The following is a 14654-nucleotide window of genomic DNA, read 5'->3' on the forward strand; positions in this document are numbered from 1 at the left end:
ACAGTCCTGATGTAGTGAATTCAAACTTCTATCTGCTGCTTCAACATGGGATTTACAATGAATTCATTCATTCATTATTCATTCACTTTGAAGATGGGAGATTGAAAATTGAAGGAACATTGGTAAGATAGAAGGAAGACCAAACAGAAATATAAACCCTTGTGAAGCAAGACTGCGAATGGATGAAGACTGTATTGAAAAATGACAAATTACACAACAGTATTTTGATTTTTCATTGTATGTAATACAATAACATATATTTACTTAAACGGTTTAAAAAGAGAAAAAATAGTAGAAGTTACTTTTTGACTGACCCTTGTATTATATACAAAAAGTCTAATCTATTATCCACAATATCAAAAGCAGACATCAAAATTAATTTACAATTGTAAACATAAAACTTTCCATTATTTTTTTAATACATTTAACTTAAATCTAAATATGTTCTATCAACTACTTAAAACAAGTACATTTACTTAGTAAATGTACACTTATCATACATATATAATAAAACATGTCACAAATTATAGATAGTAAAACATATATAAAAACCTATCACAGATTACACAACACTTATTAACAATAATAAATTCAGAAAGTGAATACCTGAAGTACCCATATACCTTCTTTATTTGCATTATTAATATCATATGGGAGCGTGTACACAACCAAGTTAATATTGAGGTAATATTATTACTATATTATACTTTATTTTTTATTATTAATAAGAAGAGTCTTCTTTCTTTCCAACACAATGATATTTAAATTTGAATGTGTTTTATCGTACTATTGTATCTGATTTTAATTAGCTCCTTAATTTGTTATCTTAAACTAAAATTAAAATAAACATTATATTGGCCCTTAATTAACACATTTATTTTCAGTCCATTTGAAATAGCTGTATAATAGCCTATGTCATTCAATTGGATTGGAAGAAATTCTTTAATTCATGACTTTTACAATGCCTGAAATCCTGATAAAAACTCTGAATAAGTTGAGAACTACAAATTCACATTCTGTTCAAGTAGACACATATTTATATAAAATTATAGAACAATTTAAAACGTTAATGTTTTATTTTAACAAATGGATCGATGAAATTTTGAAAATCCAAGTACTAAAGTTTTTTTAATGTGTGATTCACAGACTACTTACCCAAATCTCGTTACGCTCCAAAAATAATTTTTCTAATTACACAGTGGATACTTATTTCTATTTAGGTTTTAAGAACTAGCATGATTCTTCTATCTTTCTTTTTGATACACTAAACCAATAGATTGGGATAAGAACCAGTATGGATAGTAAAAAAACTAAAAGTATTAAGGCGAATCATTAAGGAGTATCAGTTATGTCAGGAGTAGAGTTTTGAGGGATCGTTTCAAACACCAAAGTTTGTTCCAGGTTTACATCAATGAGGTATATACGAGCAACTCATGTTGCAGTTAACGCTGCCTGGCATTGCACCATACTGAGACTTTATGTACAATTAACACCTTAAGTTAGATCTCAACAGGCAGATTCTTGATGGAGTGTGACTTCTCAAGACGTTCTCTCTCACGCTTGGTGAGGAAGTAGGGCTCAATGTCCTGCAAGGTCTTACCCTCAGTCTCTGGTAGGCAGAAGTAGAGGTAGATGATGCCCCAGAGTCCTACAACGGCGTAGACCAGTAGTGCTCCCCACATGGAGAACCATTGTTCAAGGTTGATGTAAAACTTTGTCACGATGAAGATGAAACTGTAACCGCAAGCTGCTGAGACACCGCCTGCGATACCTCTGCCCCTACGGTCATAAATATGCTGGTATATTGCATACATCAATACATTTCAAGTACCATAATTACACAAACGTTGAAAAGAACACGAAAATTTTAGATATCGGAAGGAAAGGAGAAAAATTGAACAAGAAAGAAGAATTACGAATCAATCTAAGTTATAATTAAGATTCTCATAACATTTTAAATAGTAATCTAATAAATAAGACAAACCCAATTAAAAAAAAAAAAATTAAATACAGATTACAAATCAAAGTTACGACTGTGTCATATAAATTTAACATCTGTTTAAATGATCCACATGTGGTATATTTAGTTTTTTATTATTTATTTAGAGGTTAATGTACACTGATGATAGTTGAATACCGAAAAACAGTTAAAAAAGGGTTTTGGTTGACTTTTTATTACACTAATGTTCAAATAGATTATTGTAGTCTATTTTAACAATTAAATATTAAAATATCGGTATTTGCTCTTTGATATTACATTATTTAATTTCAAGATTAAACATTTACCAACAAACCTCTAAAAAAAATAATAATTTTTGAAATGTATTAAATTTTAAACTTCTAAAACGTAGAGATAAACAATTCCTGAACTAAAATTATAATTATATTAAACAGAGGTATGTAGTATATACACAATATTAAAGAAGACTACTTACTGAATAGGAAAGACTTCACTGATGAGCATCCAAGGAATGGATCCAATCCCGAGTTGTGCTGCGAAGAAGAGCACACAGAAGAGGATCATGGGAACCCAAGGAGGGTTGACCCCAAGGACCACATAGACCGATATAGCGACAGCACAGATCACACAGATTGACATGGAGAGGAAGGAGAGACCTCGCTTGCCCAGGAGTTTCATGACGAGCATCTACAACCAATACTGCCCAGCACTTGCAGAGTACCGACCATCACCTGCAGAAAGTAAACATTAATTGATTTGATGAGATAATTACAACTTGCATACGGTTAAAAATTATATTAATACAGAATTGAGAACTACTAAAAAGTTATTAAATAAAAGGAAGAAAGACCCAGCAGGGATAACTTCTTGCTGGTTTATACCTTCCAGTTGAACCTACCACTGGGCACAGCGAATACCAATGTGTCACTTAAATATGGGCAACCTTATGGATGTCCAGGAGTGGCACATTATTAACCGCAAATGTTGAGATTCTGGGGTGCAAGGGTAGTTCGATATGTCTAGTCTACTACGGGAGATGACTGTTGGAGTTGGTGGGTTCGTTCCCTAAGTATCAGAGATTCTTGCTAGCCTCAACAAGGGTGTGTCACCCCCTGCCTGCTTTGACTGGAGAGGCAGGTTCAGAGCTGACCTCCCCTTCTTCCGATGGGACATGACTTTGAGATTAGTGCCCTAATTCTTCCTCATGGATCTCGATAGGAGGCGGCCCCTACCCCCTAACCTTACCCATCCTGAATATGATATCATTTCAGAAGCAGCGCTAAGGCTCCTATAGGACTAAGTGCAATTTATAAGCTTTGTAACAATTTTTTTTGTGAACCTTAAATTTTATAACAGAGAGTAAGAGTTAGATTTTATTAACTTTGGCAGACAGGCCTGATCAACCTGGAAAATCCATATCAGCTGGCTATTAAACAGCTGCAGCTCCAGCTGGCCAAACAACAATTGACTCCTACTTCCTGTTGGACTTTGTTACTGACTGTCAGGCTTCACGAGGCTTAACCTCTCTCTCTCATGGCGATAGTTTGAAGATTGTTCAGTTGGAAATTGAGTCTCCACGAGGTTATCTATAATGTCTTTACCTACATTGCTCCCTTCCTGGCCCATTACTGGATTGTTGCCAAGGTGAGGTATTTTAATATTCTTTTAAGTCAAATAATGTGTGCTACCAAGAAATTATAAATACTTTTGAATACAGATACTTGGAATTAATTTTTCTTTTCTCAACCAACCAGAGTAAATATATTAGTGAAATTAAGAAGCAGAAATTACTTGAGCCTTTATTAATTTGTAAGTTGTACTCATAAATATAAATCCTTTCAGATTGTAAATATTATCATAGTGTTTTAATGGTTCATATTTTCTTAGATCCAAACATATGTTGTTGCAATGGTTAGAACTTTTATTTTAAATAATGCATTTGAAATAACAACAAAATGTACTTTAGGTAATAAATAGTGTTGTGTGGCCTATAAGTTAAAAATTATCTGTTAGTCTGTTTTATTTTTGCTGTTGTTTGTAAATTCAGGATAATAAATGTTGGTAATTTATGCTACGTGTTTTGTCAAAATGTAAGTAAGAAAAGGCATTTTTAGAATAGGAAACAAATATGAAAAGATGTTTTCAAGTGAATTCTATTTAAAGCTTATTTTAGTTAATAATTTATTGTTGGAATTTAATTAACTATATCTCATTATATTGACTACTGTACATTGAGTAATTGACTAATAGTTAATTTTTGGGGTTATTTACATTACAAACCGATTATATATCTCTCAAAATACTTCATGTTAAGATTATTTCACGGAATATTTAGGTTTCATTGTTTATTATTGTTAACATAAAATTTTACGTGCTATTCTGAAGCAACTATTATACATCTTTTAGTGTCAAATATTTTTGTAGATTCTATTGTCTGAATTGTGCTCAGGGATTTGTTTGGGAGCGGTTTGTGTGCCTCCACATAGGTCTGCGTACCACTACCTACCCAGTGCCCGTGCCATACCTGCTACTGTGCCTTCCTCCCTGACCGTGAGCCCTTACGGAGGCGTATGGTTGTGATCTACGTAGTTGAATAATTACTTATAAATATCTTTCTTTATTGGATACATATTGATGTTTAATGTGCTTTGTGTAAATATGTGTCTAGTTTATGTAAGTATTGTTTGATTGATATCTATGGGTAAAATACCAGAAGTACTAGTGGCCGGCCAAGGTAATGTTGTTTAGTGTATAATTACTGTTGTTTAGGGTATATTGTATTGATAAATCTAAGGGTTACCTGTACCCTCAGACTGTTGAGATCCAAATACAGAAATGGTAATCAAACCTTTTTTCCATGATATGAAATGTAAAATTACATAATTTTAATAAATATTTCATTTGATAAATGTTTCTTGTGCAATAAAAAAAAAAAACAGGCTCTTAGAATTTTTCTAAACTTAATGATTACATTGAATGAGTTTAGCTTTCTTACATGTATTTCCTTTTCTTAAATTTACCTTGTATTTAACTCACTCTTACTTTGGTTGGTTATAAGGTCATTAATTTTACAACATCATTCAGTAACGGGTCTTTTCCTTGTTCTGACTCCGTTCTCCTACCACACTACTACTGGAAACAAGGTGGCGCCCTCGGATAGTACCGTTAACAGTTAACTCTACTACGCCGTTAACTTGTGAAAAACCACACCTACCCTTCCCACCCCCTAGACTGAGCAAACTGGGACCGCTACATTTTGGCGCTGTCAACGTGGGACCTGGCTTGTGTGGGGACTATATAATATATTTGTGAATTTTTTTTGTTCTGATGGTGATTGATATGGGACATTATGGTTGTTTAACTTGTTGTATATTGCAACACTTTTGTCGGTACTCGTAATTATTAGTGGTTTTGTTTACTGACTGTTACACCTCTATTATCTTTTCTTAAATTGTGTGATTTTTCGTTTTTCACTTTGGAATTTGGTTTCTGCTGTCACCATGAATGCATATTATTTACGTCGTCATGAAAATGAATATGAGTTGAAACTTAGAGGTTTAGCTACTACAAGGAAATGCAAATGAATTGAGATCCAGGCTCTCTCAAGCTTTTCTTGATAATGTTGAGATTAAGGAAGATGTTATTAGTAATCTAAATGCTGAAACCGAACTTGAAGAATGCGAGGAAAAATTCAATGACCTGTCAAAGCTAGTTGAAGATTATGAAGGAAATACAAAAGACAATGAATATCGAAGACTTTCTGCCCGCCTTTGGCATCTTTACTTGCGAGTGGAGCGTATACCTGTGGATCTGGACTGGGATAAAGACACAGCGGAGGAGAAAGACGACTTATTACAGAGATCAAAACACATGCTAGATACCTTCTTTTCCCTCTCATCTAAGGTAACGGAGAGAAACTGGACGGAGCTGAAGAAAAGAAGGCGAGTGAAGATACGTCAGTGAATACTGCGGAAGGAGGAGGCACTTCCCAAGGTACCAATACAGAAACTCCACCCTCTCAAGGAAATGTAAATCGGAAGAATATCGCACAAGAAAAGCACCTTCCCCCTCTTGGACATGCTGGACAAGGAATATCTACTATGGTTGAAAATAGGAAACTGAAATCTGATCAGTCATGTATAGAGGCAGAAACTGCAAAGCCTATACCAGTCTTCAAATGGGGTTTACAGTTTAGTAATGGTCCTGGCCAGAGCATTGGTGCATTTTTGCAGCGGGTTGAGGAACTTCGTCATGCTCGCGGAGTTTCTGAAGCTCAACTTTTTAGGTCAGCAGTTGATTTATTTACCGGCAATGCTTTAATTTGGTATCGGTCGATCGACCGTGGGCAGAGTCAATTCCTGGGAGCAATTGTGTACGGAGATGAAACTTGTTTTTCAGACGCCGGATTATGACGATATGTTGCTGCAGGAGATTATGAACAGAACTCAAGGCGATCAAGAGCATATTGATCTTTTCATTGCTTCTATGGAGGGTCTTTATGGTCGTTTGTCAAATCCAATTCCGGAACCCATCAGGCTTCGTCAGATTCTTAAGAATCTAAATCATTATTTGCAGGACAAACTCTGTATGTTTGTGATCTCTTCTATTGATGAACTCCGACAAATTGGACGTAAGGCTGAGCTGGGAAGATTGAGAACTACAAATAGTAAGCCTCCTCCTAGGCCAGGCAACCGTCTTAGAACCTGATCTAGCTTACTCTCGCACTGATAATCGCAAGAATTCCTCAAATCATCAAGTTCATGCACTTAATAAACCTACGAGTTTTGCCCCAAGGAAGTCCAAATGTTGGAATTGTGGTGAGGAAGGCCACATGTACAGTAATTGTCCTAAAGAGAGGCAACTTTTCTGCTATGGCTGTGGGCATGCTGGTTATCGCAAAACAACCTGTCCTAAGTGTATTAAAAAAAAAACGGGGTACGAGGGAGCCTCCTCGGGCATCTTAGGAGTACCTCCCTTATCTCATTTACCGTCAACCAATAAGTTGTCCAATTGTGATTTGGCTTCATTGCCTAAAGGTATAAATTTTCTGATTGAAACTTCCGCTAATGATCCGCGACCTTATCTACCAATTCGAATTTTTGGATTTAGTTGCAAAGCATTGTTAGATTCTGGAGCTTCAAAATACAGTGATCGGAAGATACCTGATGTGGATTTTTGATAAGTTCCCGGCAAAAATTCGGCCATTGTCCAACCAATTTGTAGAAACTGCTGACCACCAGAAACATAAGATTATTGGAAGAGCCAACATTCCTATTACTCTCGCTCATAAAACAAAACATTTATCTGTCATTGTTTGTACCTTCTCTATCTCAAACAATTATTTTGGGGATAGATTTTTGGAATGCTATGCATATTGTTATGGACGCCTATGAGAAGTCCTGGGAATTTTCTGAGAACCCACCAACACGAGGCCAGATATGTGCAATTGGTCTACAAGACTCTACCGTATTGACTACGTCACAAAGGTAAGACTTAAATAATCTTTTGGAGAAGTACTTTTGCAATCAAGGAGAGAAATTAGGAAGAACCCATTTAGTGCAGCATAAAAATTGACCACTGGAGATGCTTCTCCCATAAAGCAACGCTACTATCCCATGTCTCCCGCTAGATTGCAGCTTGTGTATGCCGAACTTGATAAAATGATTGAACTGGGTGTTGTAGAACCTTCAAGAAGTGCTTGGTCCTCCCCAATCATACTTGTGGACAAACCTGATGGTGGCCAAAGGTTTTGCGTCGATTTCCGGAAAGTCAACTCAGTCACTTGCAGAGATGCTTACCCCTTACCTCATGTCACTTCGATTTTGGATCGCTTAAGGGATGCCCAATACTTGTCTGCGTTGGATATCAAAAGCGCTTACTGGCAGATTCCCCTTGAAGCTTCAAGTAAACAGAAAACTGCCTTTACAATCCAAGGAAGAGGTCTTTTCCACTTTAAAAAATGTTCTCCCATTTGGACTCCACAATGCACCAGCCACCTGGCAACGATTGGTTGATAATATATTAGGGATGGACTTGGAACCTTTTGTCTTTATATACCTTGATGACGTAATAATAGTCACACAGACCTTTGAGAAACATCTTGAAATTCTGGAAGAAGTCTTCAAGCGGCTAGCAGCAGCTAATCTAACCTTAAATCAAGACAAGTGCCGATTTTGCCAACCTGAACTTCGATATTTGGGCTATATTGTCGATGCTAATGGCCTGAGAGTTGACCCTGAAAAGGTGAAAGCCATTTTGGAAATTCCTACCCCTCGCTCAGTGAAGGAAGTCCGTGCATTCTGCGGTACTGCAAGTTGGTATCGGAGGTTTATCCCAAATTTTGCCTCTCGTCTTTATCCTCTTACTTCAATGCTGAGGAAACATAACAACTTTAAGTGGACCATTGAAGCTCAGGATGCTTTTGAAGATATAAAGGGTAACCTTGTAAAATCTCCAATCCTTTCTTGCCCGGACTTTGGAAAGGAATTTACCATTTCTTGTGACGCTTCGGCTGTTGGTGTTGGAGCGGTACTCTCCCAGATGTCAGAGGAAGGAGAAAATGTGATTGCCTATGCAAGTCGGACGTTGAGCAAAACTGAGCAAAAGTTTTCTGCTACAGAGCGGGAGTGTTTTGGGCCTTCATTTGGTCAATTGAAAAGTTCCGCCCTTATATAGAAGGAGTTCACTTTGTTGTTGTAACTGACCATCACAGTTTGTTATGGCTTCATAATTTAAAAGATCCTCAAGGAAGATTGGCACGGTGGGCATTACGTCTTCAACCTTTTAACTTCACTTTGCTGCATCGCAAAGGTAAAGAACACGTCGTTCCGGATCTTTTATCTAGGAACCCATTAGAATCTGTACCTGCAGAATTTATCGTTGATTCCCTCACTAACTGTTTTCCGATTGGGGACAAGTGGTATCTGAAGATGATCGACTCAGTAAAAGAAAAGCCTGACCTTTACTCTTCATGGAAAGTTGTCGATAATCAGCTCTGGAAGTGTGTCCCTTCATCTACTTCGGTTGGTGATGAGCAAGAAGATTGGAAGCTAGTTGTACCCAAGGATCAGCGTGGGAAACTCTTCAAACAATTTCATGACGCCCCTACATCTGGACACTTGGGCACGTATAAAACCTACCACAGACTCTTACAGAAGTACTATTGGCCTAAGATGAGGAAGGACACCGCAACATATGTCTCTCGCTGTAGGGTGTGTCAGCAAGCTAAGTCGGCTACCTTAAAGCCAGCAGGACTTATGGGGTCTCAGAGAGTAGTGGACCGACCGTGGCAGACAATAAGTCTGGATCTGATGGGACCTTTTGTAAGATCATCAAGAGGTTACAAGTACCTGATGGTAGTGGTGGATTACTTCAGCAGGTATACCCTTCTGTTTCCATTAAGAGCAGCAACTGCAAGACTTGTTGCTAAACATTTGGAGGAAGATGTATTCTTGGTATATGGGGTTCCTAACATTGTGATTTGCGACAATGGATCTGAATTCATTGGTCAACCATTTCGAGATTTGCTCAAGGAATATAAAGTGAAGACTATCTACACTCCTAGTCATCATCCTCAAGCAAACCCAACGGAGCGGGTGAACCGAACTATAGGGAACATGTTGAGATCTTATGTTGGGGATAATCACCGCAATTGGGATATTAAGTTACCTCAGATTGGGTGTGCCCTACGAACGGCAGTACATGAGACCACTGGTCAATCTCCAGCCTTTCTTGTATTCGGACATGAGATCAACTTATCGGGTGAGGGATCTGGGAATCTTGGTGAAGAAGATTTGCCTCAGCTTTCCGATGCAGGTGATCACCTCCAGAAACTGACGCGCTTGAATGAAGTTTTTAAGGAGATCAAAGAAAGGATGAAGAAGGCACATGAGATTAATGCTCAACGATACAACCTGCGGAGGAGAGAGCAGCAGTTTTAAAGAAGGTCAACTTGTATGGAAGAGGAACTTCACCCAAGCGGATGCAGTCAGCTACAAGTCACCCAAACTCTTTCCAAAATTTGTTGGGCCTTACCGAATTAAGAAGAAAATATCTCCAGTGACCTATCAGCTCCAATCAGAAGATGGGCAATTCATGGGCACCTGGCATACCTCGGACTTAAAACCTTATCTTCAGTAACGGATGAAAATTTGGGAAATTTTCTCAATGAGAGAGGGGGTGGTGTAACAATTTTTTTTGTGAACCTTAAATTTTATAACAGAGAGTAAGAGTTAGATTTTATTAACTTTGGCAGACAGGCCTGATCAACCTGGAAAATCCATATCAGCTGGCTATTAAACAGCTGCAGCTCCAGCTGGCCAAAACAACAATTGACTCCTACTTCCTGTTGGACTTTGTTACTGACTGTCAGGCTTCACGAGGCTTAACCTCTCTCTCTCATGGCGATAGTTTGAAGATTGTTCAGTTGGAAATTGAGTCCTCCACGAGGTTATCTATAATGTCTTTTACCTACATTGCTCCCTTCCTGGCCCATTACTGGATTGTTGCCAAGGTGAGGTATTTTAATATTCTTTTAAGTCAAATAATGTGTGCTACCAAGAAATTATAAATACTTTTGAATACAGATACTTGGAATTAATTTTTCTTTTCTCAACCAACCAGAGTAAATATATTAGTGAAATTAAGAAGCAGAAATTACTTGAGCCTTTATTAACTTGTAAGTTGTACTCATAAATATAAATCCTTTCAGATTGTAAATATTATCATAGTGTTTTAATGGTTCATATTTTCTTAGATCCAAACATATGTTGTTGCAATGGTTAGAACTTTTATTTTAAATAATGCATTTGAAATAACAACAAAATGTACTTTAGGTAATAAATAGTGTTGTGTGGCCTATAAGTTAAAAATTATCTGTTAGTCTGTTTTATTTTTGCTGTTGTTTGTAAATTCAGGATAATAAATGTTGGTAAATTTATGCTACGTGTTTTGTCAAAATGTAAGTAAGAAAAGGCATTTTTAGAATAGGAAACAAATATGAAAAGATGTTTTCAAGTGAATTCTATTTAAAGCTTATTTTAGTTAATAATTTATTGTTGGAATTTAATTAACTATATCTCATTATATTGACTACTGTACATTGAGTAATTGACTAATAGTTAATTTTTGGGGTTATTTACATTACAAACCGATTATATATCTCTCAAAATACTTCATGTTAAGATTATTGATCTCACGGAATATTTAGGTTTCATTGTTATTATTGTTAACATAAAATTTTACGTGCTATTCTGAAGCAACTATTATACATCTTTTAGTGTCAAATATTTTTGTAGATTCTATTGTCTGAATTGTGCTCAGGGATTTGTTCGGGAGCGGTTTGTGTGCCTCCACATAGGTCTGCGTACCACTACCTACCCAGTGCCCGTGCCATACCTGCTACTGTGCCTTCCTCCCTGACCGTGAGCCCTTACGGAGGCGTATGGTTGTGATCTACGTAGTTGAATAATTACTTATAAATATCTTTCTTTATTGGATACATATTGATGTTTAATGTGCTTTGTGTAAATATGTGTCTAGTTTATGTAAGTATTGTTTGATTGATATCTATGGGTAAAATACCAGAAGTACTAGTGGGCCGGCCAAGGTAATGTTGTTTAGTGTATAATTACTGTTGTTTAGGGTATATTGTATTGATAAATCTAAGGGTTACCTGTACCCTCAGACTGTTGAGATCCAAATACAGAAATGGTAATCAAACCTTTTTCCATGATATGAAATGTAAAATTACATAATTTTAATAAATATTTCATTTGATAAATGTTTCTTGTGCAATAAAAAAAAAAAAAACAGGCTCTTAGAATTTTTCTAAACTTAATGATTACATTGAATGAGTTTAGCTTTCTTACATGTATTTCCTTTTCTTAAAATTTACCTTGTATTTAACTCACTCTTACTTTGGTTGGTTATAAGGTCATTAATTTTACAACATCATTCAGTAACGGGTCTTTTCCTTGTTCTGACTCCGTTCTCCTACCACACTACTACTGGAAACAAGGTGGCGCCCTCGGATAGTACCGTTAACAGTTAACTCTACTACGCCGTTAACTTGTGAAAACCACACCTACCCTTCCCACCCCCTAGACTGAGCAAACTGGGACCGCTACAGCTTCTTGTCTTAAGAGAACTAAAGAAAACAAAGAAATTTAAAATTGTAGACATTGCAAGATTCAAAATACTTAAAGGTGAGGCAGTGGCATAATATAAAGTTTTATTGGTAAAGCACAACTGTGCTTTTAATGCAATCAAAATAATCATCGTTATTTGCAGTTGTGTGCATAACTGGGTTGCTAAGTACAAATTTCATCCAACTCCACAGAATTTCCCATTATCATTCCTCCAGCATCCATTACTCTTCTCTTGTCACTACCACTACTTGTCACGCTTGAAGAGAATACGGTTCTACTGTGTACATCTGGAGCCTACGAGATTCCATTTCTATTCTAGTGAATCAGAACCATACCAGTTAGTGAATACAGGAGAAGCATGTAACGTCAGTATATGGAAAAATTATCCATACCAGAACAAAAATACTGCAGAACTCTATAATGCTACACAGGGAAAATAAGAAAGACCATAGAAATAATCCAGGAATTACATAACTTTAACAAGAAGTAGCGTGAAATTATCAAAATGTTGGAAATAAATGTTAAATAAAAGGATAAGGAAACTAGTGTAATTATTCATCAACATGAACCAATCTGTCTGAATACCTCACATTAGTGAAATAGGTTAGGTATGGCTGGAAAACTAATGTACCTGAAATACAGTTTTAAATTTTGATGTATTTTTATTATTGTGTGTATACTAATTTTATTTAAATTATATTTTAACACTATTGATGAATCCGCATAGGTGATAAATAATCTATATCTTTCTAAAATCTGACTGAAGATGATGTTTCGACATTAAAACTGGTCACCGGAATTTTAAATTTTTTTACAACTTGATTGCTGCACCTATATAACTCCAACTCTATTTCCAGAGACCAAAGACATATTATTAAGGTAACTGTGGATTACATATGTATAAAAGGCATCAAGGAATATGAGGAATTCCTTTGAAGAAATATGTAAAGCGGTTTATTCTCAAAGGACCCAGATTAACATTAGCTTTTGATAGAATACAGGTTACGTCTTTAGTGATCAATATTATGGATTCTCTTCAGAACACTGAGATACTTACTTTTAATACTCTTCTGAGAAGTTACAGAAAGGAAAGATTTTTATGAGTAAAACTCCATTGAAATTACAAAAACATTAACCACTACTGTTAATCTGAGGTACAACAGCGTATTGGAGAGCTAAATTTGTACCGTAGCTATGGGGTTTAGTAGATAAATTTATTTTGATCTTTATAGAATATTTACAGAAGATATGAACTGGAATTTTGAGTATAATATTTAATATTTAAAGATTAGTTTTACGGTAAATAATAATTTTTATTAGACTTGTTGTGCTGTTTTCAAGCTTTGTTACACGCTTAATCATTTAGAGTGTGAATATTTTTGGTTGTCGCCAAAAAAGTTTGAACTTGGGCTAATAGTGTAATATCTTAGGTTTAAGTTCACCCAATTTCCTTCTTAAAAATTGTATTAGCATATGTATGCTGTTTATATTACAAAGATGATAAATTGAAACATACTAAACGGACAATGTAACAGTTAACATAAAGTTGTATCAAAGGAAGGAGAAGAGTTACATTTCACTTCAAAGTTTGCTTACACATTTCTTGATCAAGAATTCTCATTAGTCAGTGGCAAGTTTGGTGAGGTATTTTGTTACTTAATTTGTCTTCTTAGGTCTCTTTGCAGTTCTGTGAATACAGCTTTGAGTCATTTTAATAATGTTTTAAACAGTGGTAGAACTAGCGATTGGAAAACTCCTTGTATTGATTCCCTTCCTTTCTCCACCACTTTCTGCAGAATAAGCACCCATCTCAAAGACACAGCCTCATTAGTAAATAAGCCCTTACATTAACATTTTACAAAAATAACAGTACAGATGGATACATTAATAAAACCATTATAATAATGAAGGAAACAGAAGTTTCCAGACATTTGTCACTGTTCAGTGATACAAAAATCAGTAACACTACGTTTCAAGATCTGCAATCTGATCTATTCTTCAGGTAAATAACTAACCTAACACATAATTACAAACTAGGTAAGTTTATAATCCTTCACAATCCTTCCATCGTAAAAAACAAACTTCATACAACAAAAAACTATAATACTAAATTATATAGGTTTAAATTTTAGTTTTAGAAATGTTTTGTTTTCAAAGTTTTCATTATTTTTTAGTTTTAAAATATTATTTATTTTTAAATGTTTATTTCCCAAGAGGCCTATCATTGAAGACTTCACGCCTATTGATTTTTATCATGGCAAAATGTTCTGCAAAAAACTCAAAAACAAAATATACTCGTATAAAGCCCAAGCTGCCCTTTCAGCTTGCTTGACTGGTGAGGATCTGTGGAGGCCCTTGGGCCTTCTCTTACTTCACCCACTGTAGGCCTTGAGAGACCCACACGCTCCTTTGTAGTGATGGACAATTGCAAACGTAGCACCTGCTGAGTAAACGTATTTAAACGTAACTCTTACGTTTGTATAGAGTACCGGCACCGTTGTCCTTGAGTAAACCACGATTATAGTATTTTTATGGATAAAAAATAA

The 14654-nt window shown here is 35.8% G+C and overlaps 1 protein-coding gene across 1 annotated transcript in view; it reads right to left on the bottom strand.

Moving 5' to 3' along the window:
- Positions 1 to 298: 298 nt before the first annotated feature.
- LOC124363426 (facilitated trehalose transporter Tret1-like) overlaps positions 299 to 14654 on the bottom strand; it is a 32230-nt gene continuing 17874 nt past the window's right edge. The window contains exons 7-8 of the mRNA XM_046818676.1: positions 2436 to 2647; positions 299 to 1779 (exon numbers count right to left, since the gene is read on the bottom strand). Coding sequence (XP_046674632.1) covers positions 1500 to 1779; positions 2436 to 2647 — 492 coding nt within the window. The 3' untranslated portion in view covers positions 299 to 1499. The remainder of the gene's footprint in view (positions 1780 to 2435; positions 2648 to 14654) is intronic.

The sequence above is a fragment of the Homalodisca vitripennis genome, chromosome 5 (genome assembly GCF_021130785.1).
Source record: "Homalodisca vitripennis isolate AUS2020 chromosome 5, UT_GWSS_2.1, whole genome shotgun sequence".
Lineage (NCBI taxonomy): Eukaryota > Metazoa > Arthropoda > Insecta > Hemiptera > Cicadellidae > Homalodisca > Homalodisca vitripennis.